General features: G+C 38.3%; 2 protein-coding genes and 1 long non-coding RNA gene across 3 annotated transcripts; all 3 read left to right on the top strand.

The window, feature by feature from the left end:
* The first annotated feature begins 161 nt into the window (after nt 1-161).
* Nucleotides 162-3763, top strand: LOC104448156 (FRIGIDA-like protein 1). The gene is made up of 3 exons (XM_010061939.3): nt 162-1229; nt 2659-2834; nt 2909-3763. Exons 1-3 carry the CDS (start codon nt 317-319, stop codon nt 3497-3499), a joined length of 1680 nt encoding a protein of 559 aa, XP_010060241.2. The 5' UTR covers nt 162-316; the 3' UTR covers nt 3500-3763.
* A 2386-nt stretch (nt 3764-6149) lies between these two features.
* Nucleotides 6150-11909, top strand: LOC104448155 (probable WRKY transcription factor 20). Its single transcript, XM_010061938.3, has 6 exons — nt 6150-6641; nt 8127-8291; nt 8648-9197; nt 9274-9451; nt 9546-9704; nt 11057-11909. Exons 1-6 carry the CDS (start codon nt 6369-6371, stop codon nt 11523-11525), a joined length of 1794 nt encoding a protein of 597 aa, XP_010060240.2. The 5' UTR covers nt 6150-6368; the 3' UTR covers nt 11526-11909.
* Nucleotides 11910-18399: 6490 nt separating this feature from the next.
* Nucleotides 18400-19833, top strand: LOC120294628. Its single transcript, XR_005551867.1, has 3 exons — nt 18400-18636; nt 18758-18805; nt 18905-19833. It is a non-coding gene; the product is annotated as an uncharacterized LOC120294628 (long non-coding RNA).
* The last annotated feature ends 5202 nt before the right edge of the window (nt 19834-25035 follow it).

Raw genomic sequence — 25035 nt, 5'->3', positions numbered from 1 at the left:
CTTTGAGATTTTTGGTGACTTTTATTTAAAAAAATAAAAGAGAGAAATTTATCAAAAGTATTTTTTGTTTTTTTTGTTTTTTGTATTTTTTTATTTTTTTTTTTTTTTTCCCGTTTGGGCCAATTTGCAGTTTCTCTCTTTTTCCTTCGATTTTCTTCATTGGGTATTGCTAAGGCTCTGCCTCATCGCTTTCCGCTCGTCCTTCGTCGGGAGACCGCCTGCTCTGGCTTCTTCCCGCTTCGTCTCCGTCCGTCCGTCCGTCTCTCCCTCTCTTGCAATTAGGGTTTCTCTCCTCTGCGAACGTCTCCCAGAAACCATGGCGACGCTGGAGACGATCGCCGACGCGATCAAGCTCATAGGCTCCAAGAAGGAGAGCCTCAAGAGGGCCTTCGACGATCTCCGGGCCCAGTCCTCCCTCCTCTCTTCCTTCTCCCTCTCCTGGTCCGACATCGACTCTCACTTCGCCCCCGCCGAGGCCTCCATCGCCCGGAAGTTCGACCTCCTCGAGTCGCTCGAGTCCGCTCATCGGCCACGACAGCAGCAGCAGCAGCAGCAACCGCCGCAGGAGCCGGAGGAGGAAGCGGCGCCGGATGCTCGGCCCGACCCGCATGCCCCCGTCCCGACCGAATCGGCGGCGATGCAGGCTGAACCGATTTCCTCGCCCGGCGGTGCGGAAGAAGGTAACGAACCTCCTCCGTCGTCGTCCGGTCCCCCTAGCCAGTGCGCCGTCGAACCGCGGCCCGAGTTGAAGGTACTGTGCTCGAACATGGACGGCTTAGGGTTGAGGAATTACATAGCGGGACACCACGTAGAGCGTGACCAATTGCGTGCTGAGCTTTCCGGGGCGTTAGGTTTGGCTCCTGATCCTGGGAAGTTAGTTCTGGATGCGATGGAAGGGTTTTATGGTGATCGCGTTACGGAGCGGGAGTTGATGGTTGTTAGGAGGAACTGCGTGTTTCTTCTGGAAGTGCTGATGAGAGTTCGCCTGAGTTTGAGCGACAAGGTGCGCGAGAGCTCGAAGAAGGTGGCGTTGGATTGGAAGGGGAAGGTGAACCCAGAGGGTCCCCGACATCCGATGCAAGTGTTGGGTTTGCTGGATTTGGTGGCCGCTTATGGATTGATGTCTGAATTCAGTGTGGATGAGCTCGTTGATTACTGCGTCATTATTGCACATTTTGCTCAATCGAGAGACTTGTGTCGGGCCTTGGGGTTGGAAGATAAAGTTCCAGGTGAGCTGGTTCATGTTCTAGTTTTACTTGTGTAGTGGACTTCTTGTTAGTTTGTTATGGTTATGCGATATGGCCGTTAACTAATTTTGGGGACTGATGTTGCGTGCTTTTCATTTATATTCATTATTTCATCTTCATTTGAGGCATGTACGTTATGTTTTTGCCAAAATATGATCTGGAAATTGATTTTTTAATGTTGATAAAAAAATTGTAAGGCGGTGATGGCAACTATAGAAATCGGGCAGGTAATGTGAAGATTGGCCTGGCAGCAATTTGTCCTTTTATCGGTTATCTATCTATCATGTGAGCTGTACTGTATGTCCATAAGCGAATGCACCATAAATGAGCTTGTGTTAGCAATTATGTTTGAGAGATCACAAACAATCATCAGGTAGCACGCCGAATGTTTAAGAAGACGAGATAGAATATTTGTTGTGGAAATAGGAGTCTTGGTTAAAATGATGGTATCATGGCACCTTTTTAGAAATTGAAAAGGACAGCTTTGTCTAATTATTTCTAATGTGCTGCTTAAATTTTACATCAAAATTGTGCTGCTGCACAGAATTTAGAGTGCATGTGATTTTTCAATCGTGCTAATGTGCCTGAAGTGGAACTGTGATAGCCTTGATTTTCTTTAAGCAGAAGGGGGCTTCAAGTGTCTATTTCAATCGAATTTTTATAACCCATCCAAATCTGAGAAACACTAGTTAATAAGACAGCAAGGTAGGAAGCAAAATGCGAATATGATACAAGGGAGGAACTTGAGGAGGATTTACTAGAAGAGTGAATTCAATAAAAATAATTCATATGGCAAAGCTCCATTCCATTTTGGTGGAAGGAGAAAATGCAACATACTTTCTACAAAGTTGTTTTGGAGCATCGGCAGAATGCAGTTTGATTTGTTTCTTGATCTGCAGACATTTAGTTCGTACAATATTATCTGAGTTAAAGTAATAGCTGATTTATTTTGCAGGGTTATATTGATGAGTACCCTCCGAGTACTTGTTAAGCATACGTTATAAGGAGTGATTTGATTTTTATAGCATGGACTGCACATAACATAAGAGAAGTCAGAACATTGAACGTTGAGAATTTTCCTTATTTGGTTGTTTAACAAGTGCCTTGATGGAATTCTTTAACAAATTCTTAGTTTGTACAATTCACACTCATACACAGATACATCCATGAGCATGTATTTATCCATTTGTACATGCAGTTTCTTTGTAGCGGCTACCATTTGTGTTGCGTTAAGGAATTTATGTCCTTGCCATAGTGGGCCTCTGGGTAGAGGCACCTTTTCTTTGGTTTTGGGTTTTGTTTCCTTCACATCCACGTGAGATCCTCTTATAAGCGAGGTTCTCAGAGTGAGCTATGTTTCTTTCGGTATCTAATAGACACTAATGCTTTTGTTTTTAATGAAATTCTGTAGATCTCATCGAAAAACTTATAAACAAGAGAAAATACACACAGGCAGTCAAATTCATTTTTGACTTTGGGCTGACTGAGAAGTTCCCACCTGTTCCCATTTTGAAAAATTTTGTAAAGGAGTCTAAGAAGCTTGCTAGGAAAGTTTCCAAGGACGGAAACAATTCTCGCAAGTCACAGGTACATTTATTTTCTCATTACCGGAACCCCTTGGATAGTAGCCACCGGCCCTCATATTTATCTAAATAATGCAGAACGCAGCCATGGCCCAGGAAATAATTGCGTTGAAGTCTGTAGTTAAGGTCATGGAAGAGCGCAAACTTGATTCCGAGTTTCAAGCAACCCTTGAAAGACGTATTCAGCTACTAGAGAAGCTGAAGGCAGACAAAATCCCTGCGGTGGCTACTGCTCCTCAGCCTCAGCAGCAGCTGCAAAAGCAAAAGGTAAAGCCGCAATTTAGTGGGAAAAAGCGACCAAGGCCTAGTGCACGTGTTGGTTCTATTGCAGCCTCTACGAATATCGCCGGTCCCACCTCGGCGGTGGCCACCTTCCAGCAATCTCATCCACAGACGTCTTCTGTAGGACCCCTCTCATACCTGAGCACGTCTGCTGGAATTTATGGTTTGGGGGGAAATAACCCAACAATGGCCCCTTATGCGGGGTCATCCAATGGGTTATACAGTTTGGCTGGTGCCCCTATGGGTTTCCCAGGTGATCCAAGCCCTGCACGGCCTTATTTGTATCCATCGGAATCACAGATGCCTACTATCCATTATGATAGGTCAACTTCCTATGCTGGGCCGGGTGTCTCTTCTCAATACTTTCCATCCTACTATGCTCGGTAGTTTTAGGTCTCTCTCTCTCTCTGCACTGTATTTAGCATTTTCCAAACGGGCAGTGCTGGTCATACAAAAATATGCCTGACTCTTGCAATTGCTTTTGTTGTGCACAAGTAGATATTATCTTCACACCTGGGCGTGAATACTGTCATTATTTGATCTCTCAGAGAAGTTTTTAGCGACGATTGATTTAAATCAGCTTGTTGTTATTCTTTTTCAGCATTGAGCAAGTAACACAGAAGAAGTATATAATTGTCTTTCTTTCTATTAGTATTGGGTTCTGCATTTCTTCCCTAGGCTGAACATAATGTGTTACAGGATTACATCCTTCCAACATGCATCCTTCTTTTATTAATATCTTGAAATTGAACGATGCTTTTTCGTCCAATCATCGCTTTTGGGCCATTATGAGGGATGCCCGCACCATGCCTCAGGTTAATGCAGATTTACAATGGGCAAACCTTCAAAGGGGCTAGTTCATTAAACAGATGTATTCAGTCACCTTCACTGCATGAGGTGCTACTTGTAACTTTACTCAATCCTTAGAACAAGCTTTCTTTTGTGGTTGATGTTTCTATTTTATGGGATTCTGTACCTGCATGATCAATTTATTATTCCTGACTTCAGCATAAAAACAAATGAAACCTGGAGAGTGTTTTGCTCTCTTTGCTTTCATTAGAAGTTCTGCCTGTGTTATGATAGGACTGTTGCTAGTATAAATATTTGCTAGTCTTTTTGTGGTCCCTTTCTGTATGTGTTGTTTGTCAATTTTGTTGGTGTTTGCTTTTCTTCCTTTCCTCGGTAGTTTTTTCTCTATTCTCTTTTTGGTTTTTCTTCCAGAGTGGATACGTATCAAAAAATAAATCCTCTTGCTCAAGATTTCGACAGCTATATCTGCAGTCCAGATTCATGTGGAGAGGTTGAGGCGTTTCTTCTTTAGCTATGCTAAATGATCTCTTCCAGTTTGACTTGAGACACTGGGCGTACTAACGTTCTAGTACACAAGATTTATAGGTGGCGCTTTGGATGTTAATGCATGCATAAGGCTCTGCTTGTTTCATTTCATTTCAGCCTCTGCCATGCTTCTGATATTGGACAGGAATTTTATTTCAATTGCAACACTGGAGTATGGTATTGCTCAGGTTTTGAGAATCTTATCTCTCTCTCTTTTTTTCCCCTTATGAAACTGTTCGGTAGTCTTTCTTGCTCTTTATTATGGTGCAAGCTTGCCAGTCGCGGGATGAAGGCGATGTCTTGGCCATGTTATTGTTTCTTCACTGTTCTGTCTTCTGGGAAACACCATTTGTCATCCGACTACGACTAGTTTGAAAATGCATAGTGTGAATTGACGGGAATTCAATGCTTCGCTGTGTCCTTCTGTTTTCTCTTTAAAAATGTTTGCAGACATGATCGCAAAAGCTACTTTGATACAGTCTCGCCGGGACAGGGACATCTTTTTCTTTCTCGATGAACTGAATCTGGGCAACTTCTGAAAGAAATCATGATTTGCTTCAACTTTACTTGGGGAAGGATAGAGGAGAATATTGTCTTTTTGATGCATCGTCCACCAATTTATTTATACGCCGATTTTGCTGATTATGACATAATTGACGATTGTTGGCTGGTGCAATTCTGTTTGCCATTCCCGCGATGGCATTGTAATGATGGGGACAGCGACTTTGGAATCGCTCCAGTGACCAAAAAGAGCCGACGAAAGGAAACAAAACTCATCATTGACAATGCGGCCCGTGTGCGCCCCTCTTTTTCTCGGTCTTTCACGTTGTGCCAATTTTCAAGGTAGCAAAAGCCATCGGATCCATGACTTTTTGGGGGAGGGATAGGAAATGATTTTACGATCAATTTTGTTCTCAATTGAGAAGATGATCAGTTAATGCATAGTGCGAAGTCTCCAGAGATCCGCGAGTCAATATTGCAAGAATTCTTTTAGATGTGGTGGGCAAATTGTAAGAGGCGACGGTCATTTTTAAGATGTGTTAGCCCCCCTACAATGTCGATAGATTCCTAGATCCCATACATCTAACATTCTTTTCTATGTCACTTTTTAAGCGTGCGGTGGTAAAGGTGGGGTCACCCTGAGAGGGAATTCTCAATCTAATAATATTGTTTTACCATCTTGTTCATATCTTTTCAAATGTGCTATTGACTCGCGAGTTTCCTGACCCAAACGGGAAATTATAGAATCATTTCTCGGGGAATTCTTAACTGAAAAAATAAGATCATATTTGAGTTAGTCATGATTTCGTCATGAGTAGTTTTTATATAGTATATGAATGAATAAAATTCGCGAAAATCACCATATTTCCTGTGCAAAGTTGCACTTTGGGGGATGTACCTCCTGTCTCGACGGGTCCAGACGGCGACCAAAGACCCATCGCAGTCACGAGTGATGGAGCCCGCCGGGGGAGGCAAGCAAGCAACCGTTGCCTTTCAAGCATTGCTTAACCAATCGGGGAACAGAACCAAATTCTCATTTATTTATTCATTTATTTCTTATCAAAATCAATAAATTTTAAAAAGAAAAAAATCGCAAAAAAGAAAAGAAAAGAAAAGAAAAGAAGATAATAAGACTTCCGGGCCCAATCACGATCCACTCGCGACAAATCCAACCCCAACAAGTCAAGCCCTCTCCCTCTCCATCTCCCTCTCCCTGTTTTCCTTTGTGGGGAAGAAGCTCCGGAGGTATTAGACTGCGGGACTCGAGTCATGGAGACGAGGCCTGTTTGACCGAAATACCCCTCCCCTTCCCCTCTTCCTCCCCTCTGCCCCTCCCCACTCGAACCGAAGGAGAAGCTTCTCAACGCCTTTGACTCTCTCTCCTCTCCCTCTCTCTCTCTCGCTCTAAAAATCCAACGGGATGGGGTCTCCTCCCGCTCCCGACTTCGAACCGCACGAGTTCCAGTTCCGCAGCGCCGCCGATCCCAGCCCCGGCGGCCCCTTCTCGGACTCCGATGCCGGGCCTCTGGCCGGCGGCGGCGGCGGCTGCGGCGGCGGCGGCGGCGGGGGCGCCAGGTACAAGCTCCTGTCCCCGGCGAAGCTGCCGATCTCCAGGTCCGCCTGCATCACGATCCCGCCGGGGCTCAGCCCGACCTCCTTCCTCGAGTCCCCCGTCCTCCTCTCCAACGTCAAGGTCATTTCTCGCTTTGCGCTTTTTTCCTCCCTCCTCCTCCTGTTTTCTGGATCGGATTCGAGCGTGCGGTGCTCTGTTGCTTTGTTGCTCTCGACGGTTTGATCTGGGGGGAGGGGAATCGGGATTTTGGTTTGTAGAATTTGGCGATAGCTGCCGGTTCGCCGATGATTAACCTTGAGTTGGGATATCCCCTCAAGCTCTGCAACTTGTCGGAAACTACGGGTCGTCGAGAATTTCTACTGATTTTTGACTTGAAGGGAAGTAAGAGTCCCGGCCAATTTCAGATTCACTTTTGTTGCCACCAGTTACGAGATATCGGGTGGAAAGTAAGAGTCCCGGCCGATTTCAGATTCACTTTTGTTGCCACCAGTTACGAAATCTCGGGTGGAAAGTGATGCGCGTATGTCTCTTAGGTTTTGGTTCGAGACATGTTGCATCACAACTGCGTCGCTTGGGAAAGTTTAGGGAACATATGAGGTTGCGTTGTTGCTGATTGACGTTGCGATGCTCTTGTCGAAAAATATCAGTGCGCTCTTTCACTGTTTTGGTTTTTAAGTCTTACGAGTGGTTATCTGTGTCCGTGATCAGTGGTAAATATCTAAAGGTACGATTTTTATATATGGTCGAGATGGGACATCATATTCTGATGCTGGCTCTTAGTGTGCTCTGTGGTGACTCCTTTATGCTGCCCAATGTCATAATATGGGGTTGAGCTTTTGGAATCCGCCTTTTCATCAAACTGAAAATTTCCTCTTTTATAATGGCAGTGTGGTTTTTTCGCATGGTGAATCTTCCTTTTCATTGGGTGACTGGACGTTTTCCTAAGTCCTTGTTTAACAATGTCAATTTGTCGGCTAGCACCTTTTCCATCAACTGGTGTAGAATAGAGAATAAATGCATCCTCAAGAGTGAATCAACCTGTTTTTTATTTGGGTAGAGTGGGAAGGAAACCAGAAAGGAAGTGCCTTTTGCAGTGACCCAGACTTTGTTGACATTCATTGAACATCCATTATGAAATGGAATCTGAGCATGATTAAATCAACTTGTGTTGTTGGAGAAGGTTTTCCTGTTAGAGTTATTTGATGATTTAAAATTTTGGGATATTGCTGCGAGTATGGTATGTGTATGCTAAACTTGCTTAACTTAGGAAGCATTTCTTTCTTTTCATCAATCAAGCCATGCACAGAGAGTTTGATACTATTGGTGAATAGCAGTTTCTGTTCTGTATTTGTCACGTTTGTAATATATATTGACATTTAGTGTGATTTTGTTCTTGGTATGTTTGTGTATGACGTTGTTAGCTTGCAGGCTTGCAGCGATAGTCAAGCTGCAAATCCTGTTTCTTTGAGATGCCTTTTCGATCATATCAACATTAAATTTTACAGTTTCCTAATGTGAACTTGTTCTTTTTATAGGACTACTGGTACAAACTTATCTAATATGTAGCCTCTTACTCTGTTATATCTTCTCATCCTTCGTTTGCAGGTGGAGCCCTCACCAACTACTGGTTCTCTGATTAAGCCTCATATGATGAATGGTTTGATTGGTTTGAATTCGGACACAAGACTTGCCAATTCTGGCTGTCCTGATAACTTTGATGAAGGCAGATCTGGAATTTTTGAATTCAAACCTCTAGCTACATCAAACTTGGTAAGACCAAGTAACTCACATTTTCTGGTAGATCAAATTATGTGAAAGTGAATCATTCTAATTTTTTTCTTGTTAATTATGATGTTTGGTTGATGGATGAGACATGTACACAGAAGAAGCCTAAAATGGTGATTTTGTGATTCCCATTACTTGCTTTACATTATGTGGCGTCCTTGACTTCTATATCAATTTATGATGTTTTTGTGTTCTTATGAAATTACTTAAAGGAAGTATGATAGCTAGATGAAGACTCAGTTCATGATGTTATATTGTCAATTTGATTGATAATGTATCTAAGAAATTGCCTTAATGCTTGGGAGTTTGGGATAATTGGCTGATGGTGGTTGCTTCTCAAGGTCCCCACAGAGGCAAAGCACCAAGGAAGTGAACAGGCTGTGAAAGTTTCAGGTCAACGTCATTCTCAACCATTTGCATCACTGTCTTCAGTTCAGAGTGATTTGGCTGTCTCATCGAAGGAATTGTGTCTATCGGTACCCACTCAAGCGGTTCGCTCAGGGGCTAGTCCACTTGCTGAAGCTGATCCTGATGGATTGTTAGGTAGGAAAGAGCAGCCCAATAATGTGATGCAGGTGACACAACTGGATAATAAAGGGAATGGCCCTTCAGTCATGACTGAGAGACTCTCTGACGATGGATATAACTGGAGAAAATATGGACAGAAGCATGTTAAGGGCTGTGAATTTCCACGCAGCTATTACAAATGTACCTATCCTAATTGTGAGGTGAAAAAGCTTTTCGAACGTGCTCCTGATGGACATATTACAGAGATTATCTACAAAGGAACTCATGATCACCCTAAACCACAACCAAGCCGCCGCTTTACTGGAGGAGCGACCATGCCAATCCAAGAAGAAAGATCTGATAGGTTTTCATTTATACCTGCAGGTATGGGATCTATTCTATTGATTCTAGTTTATGCCGATGTATTGGGAAAATAATATTATTGAACATTTCCATACAGTGGAGAGCACATCGACTGTATATGGCGAGACATCTTATAATGTTGAGACTGATGGTACTCCTGAACTATCTCCTGTTGCTGAGAATGACGAAACTATTGAGGGAGCAGCTTCACTATCAAATAGGATCCAAAATGAAGTTGATGATGGTGACGATGATGATCCATTCTTAAAGAGAAGGTTTGGGGGTTTAACAATAAGAGAAACTGAGTGCATTTTTTTTTTTTTAATGAACTCTTTGTTTTAATTGAAACCTTTATTAACATGGATGTAGGAGGCTGGATATTGGCGGGGAAGATGTTACTCCGGTGGTTAAGCCAATAAGAGAACCGCGGGTTGTCGTTCAAACTCTTAGTGAGGTTGACATACTGGATGATGGCTATCGCTGGCGCAAATACGGGCAGAAAGTAGTCAGAGGCAATCCCAATCCAAGGTACTCTTTTGCTGCAATGGTTGACTTGCAAAGTGTTCTACTGTTCTGCCTTTGACCTTTGTTATTTGCACTGAGTTAACTTATGTCATGGAGCTTCTCTGCAATGGAACTCATTGACTATTGATGCTTTGTTGCTGAGTTTTATACCTGGGCCAGAAATGCTCCTAGCTTGCATTGATTCTAGTGATGTAGCTACTATTTGTGTTTTATAATGCAAACTTACTTTACATGATTTGTTCGATAAAAGAGTTTCCTGCCAGCATGTGCTTAAGCGTCAGTTGTGCAATGCTATGGAAATATGTACAATACTAAAAGGTGACTGGATAGACTTTTATATCAAGAATGTGCTTACTAGATCAATACAAGTGATTGTATTCACTTTGTTATGTTGTAACGCCAACAAAATAATCATGAGCATATGCGGAGAAGCTGTTTATTCATGTAACTAATGGGATGGGGGGCTGACTAGCTGATTGAAGAGTAAATGTTTTGCAAAAACTACGGTCACATGGTTAAATGTCTCAAAAACTTGTCTGAAATTTGTGTATGATCAATAATCATTTGGCAATAAATGATAGTGCAAATGCTTAGTTATTAAGTTTGCAAACCTGTGTTTTCAGATTTGTCAGTTAGGATTACTCCTATAGTTTCAAATACACATCAAGAGTAATTCATTGTAAGCAAGCTTGCCGGTTGAGAAACCTTCCAACTTAAATCAATGTAGTACATATGTAAGGACTAACTTCCTCATACTTTCTCTATTAGCAATTCCCCCCAAAAAATAAGATTGTCTTGTAGATAAGGTAAGCTGCACAGAGTGGTAGATGTGTTTAATCAGGGTCATCTATTGCGTCTGCATTCCTTTTTAGTTGCCAGAAAATTTTTGACCTTGGCTTCACCTATTTCAGTTATCTTAATTGACAGTTTAGTTTCACAATTTCGTTGCAGACCTATCTTCATAAGCTTTAAAACCTGATTTGAGTGTTCCATTCAGCATATTGAGACATGAAAAGAAACATTAATATCCCAGTGTACATATACTGAATTTTATCATTCTATACTGCAAAAGGTCAAGAGGTTCACCTTTGTGTGAGTAAGTAGTAATTACTTTATGCTTTTAATTAGGTGTTGCAAGTTGCTACCAGCAAACGATATTGCTACCTCTTCTTTGTCATAATAAGAGTGATCAACTGAGATGCAACCAGCTACCTAGCTCGCTAACATTGAAAGATAGTGCTGAGTATGGTTATCATGATTTTATTTTGAGAGAGGATATGATAAGGAGAGCTGCATTAGAATTTGATGGCTTTGAATTGCTTTCGATCCTTAAATGTCATGCTGGTTTTGTGCAGGAGTTACTACAAGTGCACAAATGCTGGATGCCCTGTGAGGAAGCATGTGGAGAGGGCCTCTCATGATCCAAAAGCTGTTATTACTACTTATGAGGGAAAACACAATCATGATGTTCCCGCTGCAAAATCTAGCAGCCATGACACTGCAGCTCCCTCCGCTCTAAGTGGACTGCCAAGAACAAGATCAGAAGGTGAAACAGTGAGCCTAGATCTTGGTGTGGGAAGAAGTGCGGCATCAGAAATGGCATCAGCTGAGAAGCAGCAGATCCTCCGGCCAAACCCTGTCCAAAGTCGAATCCACTATGCCAGTTCCGCTTTAGATGCAGTTCAAGCTACTCCAGTTACAGCATATCATGGTTTTTTAAATGGGGGCATTAATCAGTTTGGATATAGAGAAAATCTGACTGAGGGACATAGCAAGTCCACAGAATTTCTGCAGAACATGGGAAGAATACTGACTGGTCCGTGACTGAGCCTTTTATTTCCGTTACTAGCTGTATAAGATGCTCAGAGTTCTCTTGTGACAGCAAAGATAAAAGTAAAGGTACAGAATTGAAACTAATCAAGCGGGTAATGTTGATTATGGCTGCCAAATTAAGAGCTAGCATCCATTGACTTCTTCAAGATACAATGTTTTATGTAAAAATATGTGCATTACAGGTTTACTACTTTGACTTCAATTGTACAGTAAGTCAAGGGTCTCAACAAGAATATCCATGTGGAAGTTGATTACCAAAAGTATGCACTGGTTTGTAAGTTGCCTTTACTGTTGAGGTTTTCGTTATTAATGTAACTTGTTTGAGATTGAAATGCGCACCGAAGGCGATACTAACATAGTTGCAAATCCTTCATAGAGGAAATCACTCTGATTATTTGTGTACTGGCCAATATATGTATTGCTTCACTAAACCTTTTGTTATGGAGTTTCCAGGTAAGTGGCTCTCTGCATTTCTTAAAGAACGCCTTCGATCCACATCTTCATTGCAGAATGCAGTTCGGCATACGCCCTTTACTGTTGAAACGTCTGTTCGTTCGTTTGTTCTTCGTTCTGTTCTTCGTTCTTCATCTGGTGAAAGTAAAAAGAGTAGTCATTACCCCAGAAATAAGAGTAGCGCAATCCACCTTTGTTCAAGTGTCACGGTCTCAAGGTTCCCATGATTGAGGGAGAGGGAGTGTGCTTGATCGAAGAAGACTGTCCAAAGTTGTCTAATGTTTTTGGAACATTCTCAGGGACGGGCAAGGCGGTAATTATGCTGATTTCTTGAGCATTCTCAATTTAAATGTGAGAAGTTATTAGATTGGGAGATGCAATCTCGTCCATTAGATCTAGAGTCGATCAATGGATGAAATGAATCTCTTACATAAATAGGGTGCATTGCCCTTAATTTGTAACTGTAACTCAACAATACAAAGCATTCTCTTCTAGAGCTTCTTTTTCTAAAACTCTCTTTACGATTTGGGTGAGGGAACGATTGATCTTGTGTTGAAAACAAGCTTGATTCATTTTTCTTTCATTCCCTAGAATCTAATGAGAAAGTTTCATTGTGAATGCCATAGTGAATCTCTTTATAAACTTTTTGTCACTAAAAAATTATTGACTATCTTGTGAATGCCATAGTGAATCTTTTTGTCACTAAAAAATTATTGACATTTTGCACACGAGCGGTGAATAGGCTCTCGAATAGGCTCTTCGAGAGATGAATTCCTACAAATATGGTCATGATTATCCGGTTGTATCCTAGTCTAGTAAGCACATTTTTGATTTAAAGGTCTATTTATTCCCGTTTTAGTATTGTACCTTTTTCCACGGAACTCTTTGACCATCGATGCTTTTGTGCTGAGTATTATATTTCTACTAAAACTCTTTGACTATCGATGCTTCTTTATTGAGTTTTATACGGGCCAGAAATACTCGTGTGTGGAAGTCGACATTTGAGCAGATCTAAAAGCCTTCATACATGTTCCGTTATTCAATACAATGAATAGCATGCATTGATTCTAGTGATGCAGTCATAATTATAATGCAAACTTACTTGACTTGTCCAACAAAGGAACTTCTAACAAATGTTTCCTGCCAGCGTTTGCTTAAGCATTTGTGCTGTGCCGTGGAAATATGTACAATACTAAAAGGGGACTGGATAGTCTTTTATATGAATGCGCTTACTAGACCAGGATACAACTGCTTGCCTTCACCGTGCTATGTTGTAATGCCAGCTGGATAATCATGAGCATATTTGGAGAAGCTATTTTTGTGATCTTGGATTTTAGTGTACTTGTCAGAATGTGGATTCGAAGTGTACCTATCTGATCGTAATCGACTTCTTAAGGCCTACTTTTACTATGGAGCCATTATTCTGAACATTCATCAGATAATGGAGACACTTTGTCGACGAAACGTCCAACCGATCTACAAGACATGAGGCATGATTAGAAGAGAAACAACACAGAAAAAAAGTTTACGCAAATTGTCACCTTCTAAGATTTTTAATCTATCAATCGAGTCAACCAGTAAGCCCAATTCCTTGAAGGCTTTCTTGTGAATTGCAACTTCGCATCCTTTCAAATTCAAGAACCTGGTCATGAACTTGGTTCCATAATATGGAATTTTGAGCCTCTATACATCATCTTGACGAACTTGAGAATAACCATAGGGAACCATGGCTTTAACCAGAAAATTGAGCCTCTACATCATCTTGGCGTTATGAGATAAGGGAACCATGATTTTAACCGAATAATCATTTTCACTGAAAGGAGATGGTGGGAAAGGGCAAAAAAAAAAAAAAAAAAAAAAAAAAAAAAAAAAACAAGTAACTAAACCAAGACCTAGCAATCAGTAATGCGCTGATTGAGAAAGCTCACCCTCTGCCACCTTCACCATCTCCACTCTCGATCATCTCTGGCGGCTTTTCGGGTAAAATGGTGCCATCGATGGGAAATTAAAGTTATCGTCTTTTAAGTTGTGCAATGCTTGCACGTTTCCAATGCCGAACCCCTTTGTTGAGCTTTGTTATTCTTGGGATTTGAATTATAAAAGGAAAAAAAAAAAACACAATGTAAAGCTCAGTTCTTTTTGTTTATAATTTGGATGCAATTCGACGACATTGGAAGTTATCGTTCTCGTGTCTCGATTTTCCATGTTTGTAACATGGAATTTAAGTAGTTCGTGTTTTTGTACAGTTGAGTTCACTTAAGCAGAGATCTCAGAGTGATCAGGACTCTGAGAAATTAATTGACTTGGCAAAGAGCATGACAGGAATGGCGGCGGCGAGAGACACGACAAGGGGTGGGCGCCGCGAAAGGAGCTTTGATAGGGAAGTTGGGGGCCATAGAAGAGAGAAAAGGTCCGAGAGATGATACCAATGGCGAAGTCCTGTAGATCAAGACATGCACGGTGGACCAGGCATCGATCTCTCTCACCTCGGCTGGCTGCAGATGCCAGAGGATGTGACGAGGTGTCTGGTGATATCCATATATTATGGATGCAATGGCTTTTTGTGTAATTTCTGTTATTTTCCTGTGATTATCCGATCCTGGGATATCTGAAAGAAATAGAGAATGAATTTGTCATATTAATTCCATTGCGCCAAAAAAAAAAAAAACTTAAAGAAGGATTTGGCCTCTGATAAGCTTCTGACCTTGGGGTGAATACAAGGAAAACTAATAATGTAGAATGCCTAGCCGGTTTTATGGCTGTGGAATGAACATAGCTTTATTTATCCTAAATTTCCAAAGGGTAAACCCGTCTATTAAAGGCTGCAGGTGGACATTCGCCGTCTAATCAGTGTTTTGCAGAGAATTGTGTTGTGAGAACTCGTAATTGCACTCGACTTATGTCCCATTGTCTTACTAGCTACCCTACATTTTCTGTTTACTTTATATCTCTTATGTCCTTATGTCATATTTGAATAGAATGCTCTAGAAAGATTCAATGAGTGTGGCAGTAGCACATTGCTTTCGAGACTCATTTTGGTCATTGTCACCATGCAAAGAAGGATAATTGTAGTGGTCTTTCCTCAGAAAGTGAATCCGTTTACAGTTGCCTCTATCCTCTGATTTGATGTTTCATAGATCCTGAGATTGCAGTTCCTTTTTGTCTTTCGGGTGTCAAATGAAAGATAAGCTGCTGTCAAACATTCTGATTTTCAGCTGTTTGTTAGTGATGACTTACCATAAGATTTTGCTCTAATGTTTAATTTCTATTGATCTACTAGACACATATGAAGGATTCACGCATCATCCTTCTTATGGAAGCAGTGGTTTGATGTGTGTGCTGCAGTGCACACTTCTATTTATTCTATAGTTTTTTCCTCTGGGCATGTGTAGGAAGATGAGTCATGTACAGAAGAGATAAGTTGATGACTGAAAAGATTATTGTTTTGCCTATCAGTTTTATCATCACATATCTTGGATAAGCCAACATAGCATCCTTTACTCTCAGAAACATTAAGTAAAGATCTGTGATGGTTTGCTTTTTTTCAGAATAAACAAAGCTCTTTTAGGTAGGTTAATTTTGATCATACCCATTAGATGCGCTATGAGGACTATGAGCTGCAGTTCTGAGCAGATCATTTTCTAAGATTAATACTGCTAATAAATGTAAATGCTAAGTCCATAATTATTGCAGAACATGATATACTATTTCTTGTAGTTTAGACTTATATATTTGTATATCCATAACTTTAAGCTGGGAAGTGGAAACTCCTTATTTGTGGTTTTCAGGGGAGCTTCTAGATACTCAAGCACACAACAGCAAAATCTTCATTCATTGAGAAATCTGATAGATCATTTTCTTGGTTAACATTTTACTTTTTTTGTGGATATGTACTTGAAGATTCATTCATGCATCAAAGGTTTTATCCTTGGACTTCAAAATTGTTATTTTAACTCATGATGTTTTTGCTGTTAATGTTGATAGCGTGTCTTTGCATTGCAGGGATCGTGAAATTGACTCAGTGGCAAAGATGGAGGCTGCTAAGTTGATACTATTTATTTTCCAGGTCTTCTAGCATGATTTATTTTATAAATAACTTTTGAATCTTGAGGTTTATAACAAGTAACAGTATAACGTGACAATTCTACTTCTGTTCTTGTTGTCTGAAGTCTATTGCCATTTGTTCTTTAAAGTTGCTTGATTTGGCGCTCTGGTATACATGTATATGATTTTAGTCTCTTATTCTCATTTGCAGGAAAAACCTTCATTTGAGCTATCTGGAAAGCTCGCTGCTGATTCAAAGTGAGAGGTGAGATTCATTTTAAGGTTTATTTCACCTCATGGTTTATTGTCTCCCTTTCTTGGTTTTGATGGGCCTTATTTAATTTCAAATGCACAGATGGCAGATAACTCTGTTAAAGTTTGTTATCCCCTCATAGATCATACATGTTGTCGTAAATTTTCTTTTCCCTTAATATAAATTCACGTAACATTTTTTGCATTTCTGAAGCTGCATAACAACAAGATGGTGCTCAGAAGGTCCCTTTGGTTGCATGTGTCTAAATGATTGTGTTCCTTATGCATTGTATACGTACTCTTGTAGTAATTAGTGAGAATGTGCATTGACAATCTGTCAATGTGGAGTTTGTTCCAATTGACATTCATGGTGCAGGCTTCATGAAAATTTTTTCAGATGCTTTGCAGAGTGCCACTACTTTTTATACTCTTCCAGTTTTGAAGGTTGAGGTCATCTTTGCAGGCGTGACACTACTTTTTAATGAACTGCCCAAGGCTCGTAAACCTGATATGAGATGGAGACTATGTTTTCAAGACTGGTAAAGTGCTTAATGGTAATCTTCTAGACATTCTTATGATATTGACTTTGTTCTGGCTTTTCAAGACTGTATTTTATTTTATACATTGGTGGAAACTAGCTGTTTTCTTTATATTGACTTGTTAGTGCACTGATGGTCTATGTGCTCATTTGGCCATCTGGTGCTCTTTTAGTTGGCAATTGGCTTTTAATCTCTATATGAAGTAAAAGCCAAATCTTTTTTGCCACTAAAAGAGCTGTTTTGCATCTCTGTGACATTTATAGTTGAATTGGAAATGTGATATCACCAATCATCCCATCTTTATTGTGGTATTCCTTCATTAGTTATTTCTTCTGATTTTTGGTTGAAAAATGCAATATGTAATCTTTGCATTAGTTTTCCTATCCTTTATTCAGTAAGCCGATTTCTTTTAAGCCTTTTAACCACACTGAAACACGTACCCCAAGTAAAAAGAACCCCAAAATGAAATGCTTATCATATGTGTCTTAATGTTGTATGAAAGGTTTCTAGTTTTTTCTACTGAATGGACAACAGTTCTTTGCTACTAAAAAGCTGTCTTCCATCTCTGTGACATTTATAGCTTTATTGAATGGACATGTGATGTCACCAGTCATCCCATCTTTATTGCGGTATTCCTTCTTTAGTTATTTCTTCTGATCTTCAGTTAAAATATACAGGCTTTTGTTCTTATATGCATTCAGTGACCTGATTTCTTTAAGACCTTTAACCACACTAAACACACACACACACACAATAAAAGGAACCACACTATGAACGCTCAGTGATGTGTTTCTCAATGCTGTATGAAAGGTATTCAGTCTTCTATAATGTGTTTGGATCAGCCACAGGTACATCGTTGAACAAAAATGAGAATTCAGGGGATGCCTTGAATATTAGTTTGATGGTAGTGAAGTCAACATTATTATGACCAAAAAAAAAAAAAGAAGTCAACATTATGTTGCATCTTTATGCTGCTTCTCATTATGCCATTGGTGTGGTCTAAGATTATCAATAGATTTGATCTTTGCAAGAATATTTACTTTCTAAAATATAATTGGGGAAACTGCTCTGTGCTTGTCATTGTAGACTGTGGACTGATGATGTTGGGGGTTCGCTATTCATAGAGACTCGATCTATGCATCCAGAGCAAGCTTACTGTCAAAGTTCTGCTGGGCTAGTGTCAACCCTTTGAGCGAACTCCTTCTAGCTTCCAGCTTCCAGCTTCCAGCCGAAAATACAACTCCTCATTTACAAGAAGTTTTGTTTTCCTTGACAACCGTGTCATCTGTCCGTAATGTCTTTCAGCTTTTCATTTGCAGCTTTTTTTTTTTTTTTTTACCTTATGTTATTGGCCGTTATTGACCATTATTTTAATACATTGCATGTTTTGTGTCATTAGGGTTGCAAAAATTTGTTTTCCCTGACAATAGAGCAATTTTCTCTTTACTTCTCTTCACAGTTCCTTTGCTAGTCACTTGCAAGTGATGCTACTTGTGTCTGCTAATTTTAATGCTACTTGTGAACAACTGGCCTATTGTCCGATTGAAATTGATGACCAATCACAATATAAAGATTTACTGAAATATTTGGGTTGTTCTTCTGTCACACATCCATAAAGTAATTTATCAATTTGGAATAAACCAAACTTTGATTTATTGCTGAATGTATTGGCATTACCATGGCCTGTTACATGAATGTACTGGAACAGAGCCTCTTTACATTCACCGTCGAAGCTGCAACCTTGTCGGAGATATCATGGATATTCCCACAGACCACCCATTTTGTAGCAAGCAACATGCTGTCATTCAATTTAGGTATAGTCTAGCGAATAAAATTAGAAATATAAGGATTTTATATGTCAGAAATATTATTTATATTCTATATGTCATGGTCGAGTTTGGAGTATAGAATAATGCTTATTCCATTTTTTCTCAGGCAAATAGAGAAGGAGCAACCTGATGGCAGATAATCAAAGCACACAAGGTTAGACTAGAATAGTATTATTCATAATTGCTTGTAGTAATGTAAGATTACTATTATTTGAATCATGAACTAATTTTTTCCTTTCTTTGCACATTGCAGGCCTCATTTGATGGATCTTGGAAGCACAAATAAGATGTTTCTAAATGTTGGCAACTTGGCAGAAATTAATACCTTTTTTAATTATTATTAGGATCATCGTGGCCTCTCAGGTAATTCGTATTCTTTTCTAGTTATGTTTTCATTACAAGGATGATGCATTTGCAGGAGAACCCCGTTGAATATCAATGATATTATGAATTATTGGAAAGGACACCATTTAGTTCAGTAACAGCAAGTAGGTCATCAATCAATGCCTGACTATTTTGTGGCTTGTAATGTGTGAGTTACCTCGTCAAATCTGCACATATCGCCATCCTTTGTCCACGTAGTTGAAGCAGCTATTGTGATCTTTTGGCTGTTTTATCATGCGTCTTCTCTGTCGTATTCGATGTCTGTAACTGCTGCTGTCTTCTCTGGATCATGAACATCTGTTTTATGTGGCTTGTATAGCATAAATTCTTAGCAATTTAATATTCTTGATCTTTTAGCTGAATTTAAGAAACAACTGTTGTAAACTTGCAACATGATGTGTGAATTCTTAGCAATTTATTATTCTTGATCCTTTAGCTCAATCTCAGAAACAGCAGTGGTAAACTTGCAAGATTATTTCATCTGTTTGGAGATTGAATTCTTGTCCTGCTAAACTGCTCCAAATGCTTTTTTGGGTTGTCAATGCCTATAGTTCAACTGCTTCTTGTCTGATTCTTGCAGCCGGGAATATGTATTGTTGCAAGAGAACTCTGCAGGCTGATGACCATGGTTTTATTCATATATATATTCCAGCACATTCCTGCTTCCCAACAAAAACTGAGATGTTCTTCTAGTTAATGATGGAGGCGTGGTCATTGTAAAGAATCATTTTATGAGGGCCCATGGCAAACCTTATCCGTATTGTTGGTTCCTAGCACAAGTACTCTACCTTGCCTGTATTTTTCCATGTGGGGATCTGCAGAAGATTTCCTTTTTGGGGTGACATTATACGCATCGTTATAAAGTGTTTGCCGCCGCCTCCTTCCCTCCCTCCCTCCTAGAGTTGCTCTTATTCGAGTTCGCCTGGAATTTTTCTGCTCTTTCACTTTTGAGTTAAGACAGATTCATACGAGTGCAGACTTTAGTAGAAGGCTCCATCTTGTAATGGCCGCTTGGCGGCTTTGGCGTGAACGAATATATGGCTTCTGTTTTATGTTCCTTGCGGACTTTAGTTGAGGAATGACGAACAGATTGAGATTTCTCGACAGTTTAAAGATATAAACTTCAAACTGTGTAATAACTATAATTTTTAATCCTGATGCTAAAAATAATATTTTAAAAGCTGCTGTTTCCATGTCTTAAAATAATAATGTTAAACTGACATTTGTATCCACAACAAGAGGGCTATTTTCGGTCATTGCTCAAAAGTCTGTCGCCGTTGCCAAATTCCACGAATTAGAATGTTTGGTTGGGACGTCTCCGCCATGCCCGCCCCTCTCATCTTTTTAAGCATCATGTATTTTTGCATCTTTTCTTTTTTGAAAAATAACTGTCAACTTGTTCATATTTTCTTGCCTAGTTAGTTTTGTCACCTCACCATTACCTCACCCTTACACGGAAGAGGCATGCTCATAATACATCATTCGCACTTTCTCGCTTTTTGCACCACAAGTATGTAGGGAAAAGTATTAGAAATTTTTTAAATTTATTATATGGGTTAATACCCTGAAAAACTCCAAACTGGTACACTTATTGACAAATTTATCCTAAACTATTTTTTTACCACCAAAAACCCTAAACTGGTATACCTTTGACAAATTTTCCCTATAATGGTATACTTGTGACAAATTTACCCTTTGTTAGTTTTCGTTAAATTTTACCATCAAATTATTAATTTAAATGACACGTGATAGTTGACCAATATATCAATTTGGGATTTTACGTTTCGTTTGTCATAATTTACAATTTTTGTGATTTTTTTGTGGTATTAATCCAATTTAGCGGAGGGTATATTTGTCACAAATTTACTAGTTCAGGGATTTTTGCGGTCGAATAAATTAGTTTGGGGTAAATTTGTTATAAATGTACAAATTTAGGGTTTTTTTTTGGTCAGTTGGAGTAAATTTGTCATAGGTATACCGATTTGAGGTTTTTCATGGTAAAAAATATAATTTGGGGCAAATTTGTCACTTGTGTACTAATTTGACGTTTTTTAGGGTATTAACCATTATTATATTGATATCAATTTAATTCTAAACGTTTCAATTAGATTAATTTATTGATATTAATTCAATCCATTCGAGCAATTTAGGTCGAAAATCAGTGATGTGGATATTGATTATTTGATGTGATATGATTGACGTTGACGTGGACATTTTTAATAACATTTAAATATATTTTGTTTTTCCTTTTCTTTACTATTTTTTTCCTTCATTTTGGCACGTGCGGGTTGAGGCGCTCACTAGATCTAAGCCTTTGCGGCCTTGTCAAAAAGAAAAAAAGAAAAGAATAGATAAGAAAAATAAATAAAATAAAATATATATATTTTAAATATTAACATCATTGATTGTGTTATGTAGGCCGTGCCACATAAGAATGCTGATGTCTACGTCGATGATTTCTAGTGGCAGGGCATCAAGTACATATATTTTTACCAATTAACTAATGATCAAATTAACCAACCAAAGTTAACTTTAGTCATTATGTAGGTTTAGAATTAAATTGATCTAATTGAAATTTTTAGTATTGAATTTATGTCAATATAACTAAGGATTTTTTGAGTACTTTTTTCCAAATATGCATGTCGAGATGGCAACATAAACATGGCATTTCCCTACAATGGCATTCCATTTTATCCTTTTGAAGAAGTCGGAAGAACGAGAATATGGCTTTTGGTGGCAAACATCAAGTTCGACGAGTGTGGCATTCCATTTCACTTTACGTTATTTAGTATCCTTTATATAGTACTTCATATCCTGAGGGCTCTGTGGTATGGAGATATATTGATTAACTTAATATTTTTTAATAGGTTTGTCTAGTATGCCTAGAACCTTCCTTAGGTGAGGTGTATCAAACTAGTAGTAGTTTAGGTAGTAAAATCTTGTGGGGTAGTAAGTCCGTTGGTCAGCATTGGTTGGTAGTCTAAGAAGTGTGAAAACAAACTTATTAAAATGGATTTATTAAGAAGATCAATATATTTCTCTAATTATGTATTACATATGCCTTTAGATTAAGGTCCTATATATAGGGAAGAAATAAACATATAAGATTTCAATAAATCTATAGAAGATTGTAAAATTCCAAAGTTCAACTTGATCAAATTTATAAACAATCAAAGTTTAGATTTTTGAAAAAAAATCAGATTATGTAATCACAACCGAAGAAAGAGATTTCCCCTTTCTAAATCCTTTGAAACAATTAGATTATTAAATCAAAACTCTCTTAATAAACATATGCAAAAATATAATTATATTCACATAGGGTTAGTACAAGTAGGTATTAAGCCTCTTACCAAATAAGCGTTAAATGCTTCCAATTTGCTAGCATTGTGTGATGCAAAATTACTAAATTTTGAAAATTCCCTTTTAAGAACATTTGAAACAAGTCATCGTAATGGCTCAATTCATTTTGATTGTTATCCAAATTCTTCTATATCACTCACAATTCCAAATATTATTAAATCTCTAACTCTTCAAGTCAAAACACACAATTACAAAATAGCCGAAGGATCAACTCCCTTAGCTCTTGTCTATAGAGTTCACTATAGAGCCATGATTTTATGTTTTAGGATAAATGCTTTTAAACATAGTCCAAAAGGAGAAACTCTTTTGCTCCAAACCGATATCACTAGAGCCAATACTATTATTTCTAGATCTATAAATTGGAATGATATTGTTTTACCCGAACAATGGGAGTTGGAAGACCAAACTCCTCCAAAGGCTGTTTGTAATAGTGAACCAACAAATATAGTTCAACATTCTGAAGGAAAAATAACTATTCAATTCCCAAGAAGATAATTTGATATAAAGTCTATCCCTTACTATTCCTCTAGGAGATCAGTTGATCTCCATATAAACCTCTCTCCTATAATTACTCTTCTACCCAAAAAAAAAAAAAAAAAATCATGATGGAATTGCAACTTCTAGTCAACCCAATAATCCCAGTATTAGTGGTCTTGATTACCGATATGGAATTCCTAGGCCTATTTATCAACAAGACCAAAATGAACAAAATTTTGATAACTTAGACTCTCCTCGTCACTCTCCTACTTATTTACAAATAGTAGATCTCAAGGTTCTTGTTCTTGAAAAAGAATTCGAACCTAACTGTGAGTTTTTAAATAAAGAATTTAATTCGGTAGAAAACAAAGAAATCAGATGATCATTTTTTAATACTTTCCATAAACAAGCCAAATAAATTAAAGAAAATATTATGATTTTCTCCATGAATATGGAACCTATATATTTTTTTAACTGGTTTGAAAAATATTTTCTCCAACCTAAAGAAATTTATGTTTTAGATCATGCTTATAAATGACAACTCGGTAATAACCAAACTATAGAATCTAATCATCCTCCTTTGAGAAAAATTAGTATCCAGCATAGGGATAGTGAAATCATTGCTACTCCTTTCCGAATGGTAGCTCATAATGATGATCCCCAAACTTCAAAGATAATGCAATAAAATAATTACACCAACCAACATCTCCACACTATTGGCAATCATTTAAATCGAATAGAATCTTCCATTCAGTTATATTCTACTCAATTACCAAAATCCGAAACTCTTAAACCTCTGATTTTTAAATTTTTTGAATTTCCTAAAGCTTATAGCCCATAATTTGTTAAAGCTTTAGAAAATAGAAGGAGGTCTTTAGGAAAGATACCCGTCTTGAACACTCTTAATGTTAAAGGACCTCCTCCAATAGAAGAAACTTATAGGATAAGAGGTATAGTTATCAATGATACTCCTAACCAACTAAATGTTCTTGAAAAATCCAATGAAGACTCTGAAAGGAATCAATTCTTGAAATAAATAGACTTTTATGGAAAAACCCCCAAAAACTTTACTATCAAAGGACCACTCCTCCACTGACCGAAAAAAAGGACCACTCCTCCTGATATTATTCTCAAAGAATCATCACAAAAGGGTTCAAAATAAGTATTCTCCTGATGCCATTTATAAATGAAATATAGATGGTGTCTTAGAAAATAATAATATTAATATTCTAAATCAAATGGTTATGATAGCAAATGCTTATAAAACTCAAGAAGTTTTTGATTATGCTGTTACTAACCTTTTAGTAGCTAGATTTGCAGGACAATTAAAAGGTTGATGGAACAATTATCTTACCAATGAACAAAGAACTCAAATCTTAAATGCATATAAAATAGATGAATATGGATAGCATACTGAAGATATCAATGGGAGAGCTATTCAAAATGCTATATGTACTCTCATCTATTCTATATCACAATATTTCATAGGGGATCATTCCCATTTAAGAGACATAAATCAGGATATTCTTTCAAGCATGAAATGCAAATCTTTAGAGAAATTTCAAGAATAAAATGATCTTTTCTTGCAAAAGGTTTTGGTTAGACAAGACTGTGACCAACCCTTTTGAAAGAAAAAATTCTTAGCTTGCTTACCTCATCTGATAGGAGGTTAGGTTCGAAATAAAATAAGAAAAGAATATGATGGTCAAATTCCTTATCACTTATTATCATATGGAGAATTAATTTCTTGTACTTATAAACGAGGAACTCAAATGTGTGATTCAATAAAATTATATAAACAATTAAAGAAAGAATAATTACTAGGCACTTAAGATTTAGTAGATTTTTGTGCACAATATAATCCTTCTTACACTCCTTTAAAACCAAAGTGTAAAGGAAATTGTCCTCTTGAAAAAAGAAAACCGAAAAATTGTTACAAAAATAAATCACAGACCAATAAATAAGATAAGCCCAAACAAAGACCCAGAAAGAAAATTAACAAAGACATTAAATGTCACAGTTGTGGGAAAATAAGGCATATTTTTAAACATAGCCTAATAAACAAAAGATTAAATGAACTCTCCATAAATGAGGAGACTCTTTACCCAACTTAATAACATCATGGTTGCCACAAATGATGATTATTCTTCAAAAGACTTTCTT

This window comes from Eucalyptus grandis, chromosome 6 (genome assembly GCF_016545825.1).
Source record: "Eucalyptus grandis isolate ANBG69807.140 chromosome 6, ASM1654582v1, whole genome shotgun sequence".
In the NCBI taxonomy this organism is placed as follows: Eukaryota; Viridiplantae; Streptophyta; class Magnoliopsida; order Myrtales; family Myrtaceae; genus Eucalyptus; species Eucalyptus grandis.
Note: the sequence above shows the minus strand (reverse complement) of the source record. Positions and strands in the feature narration are given on the sequence as shown.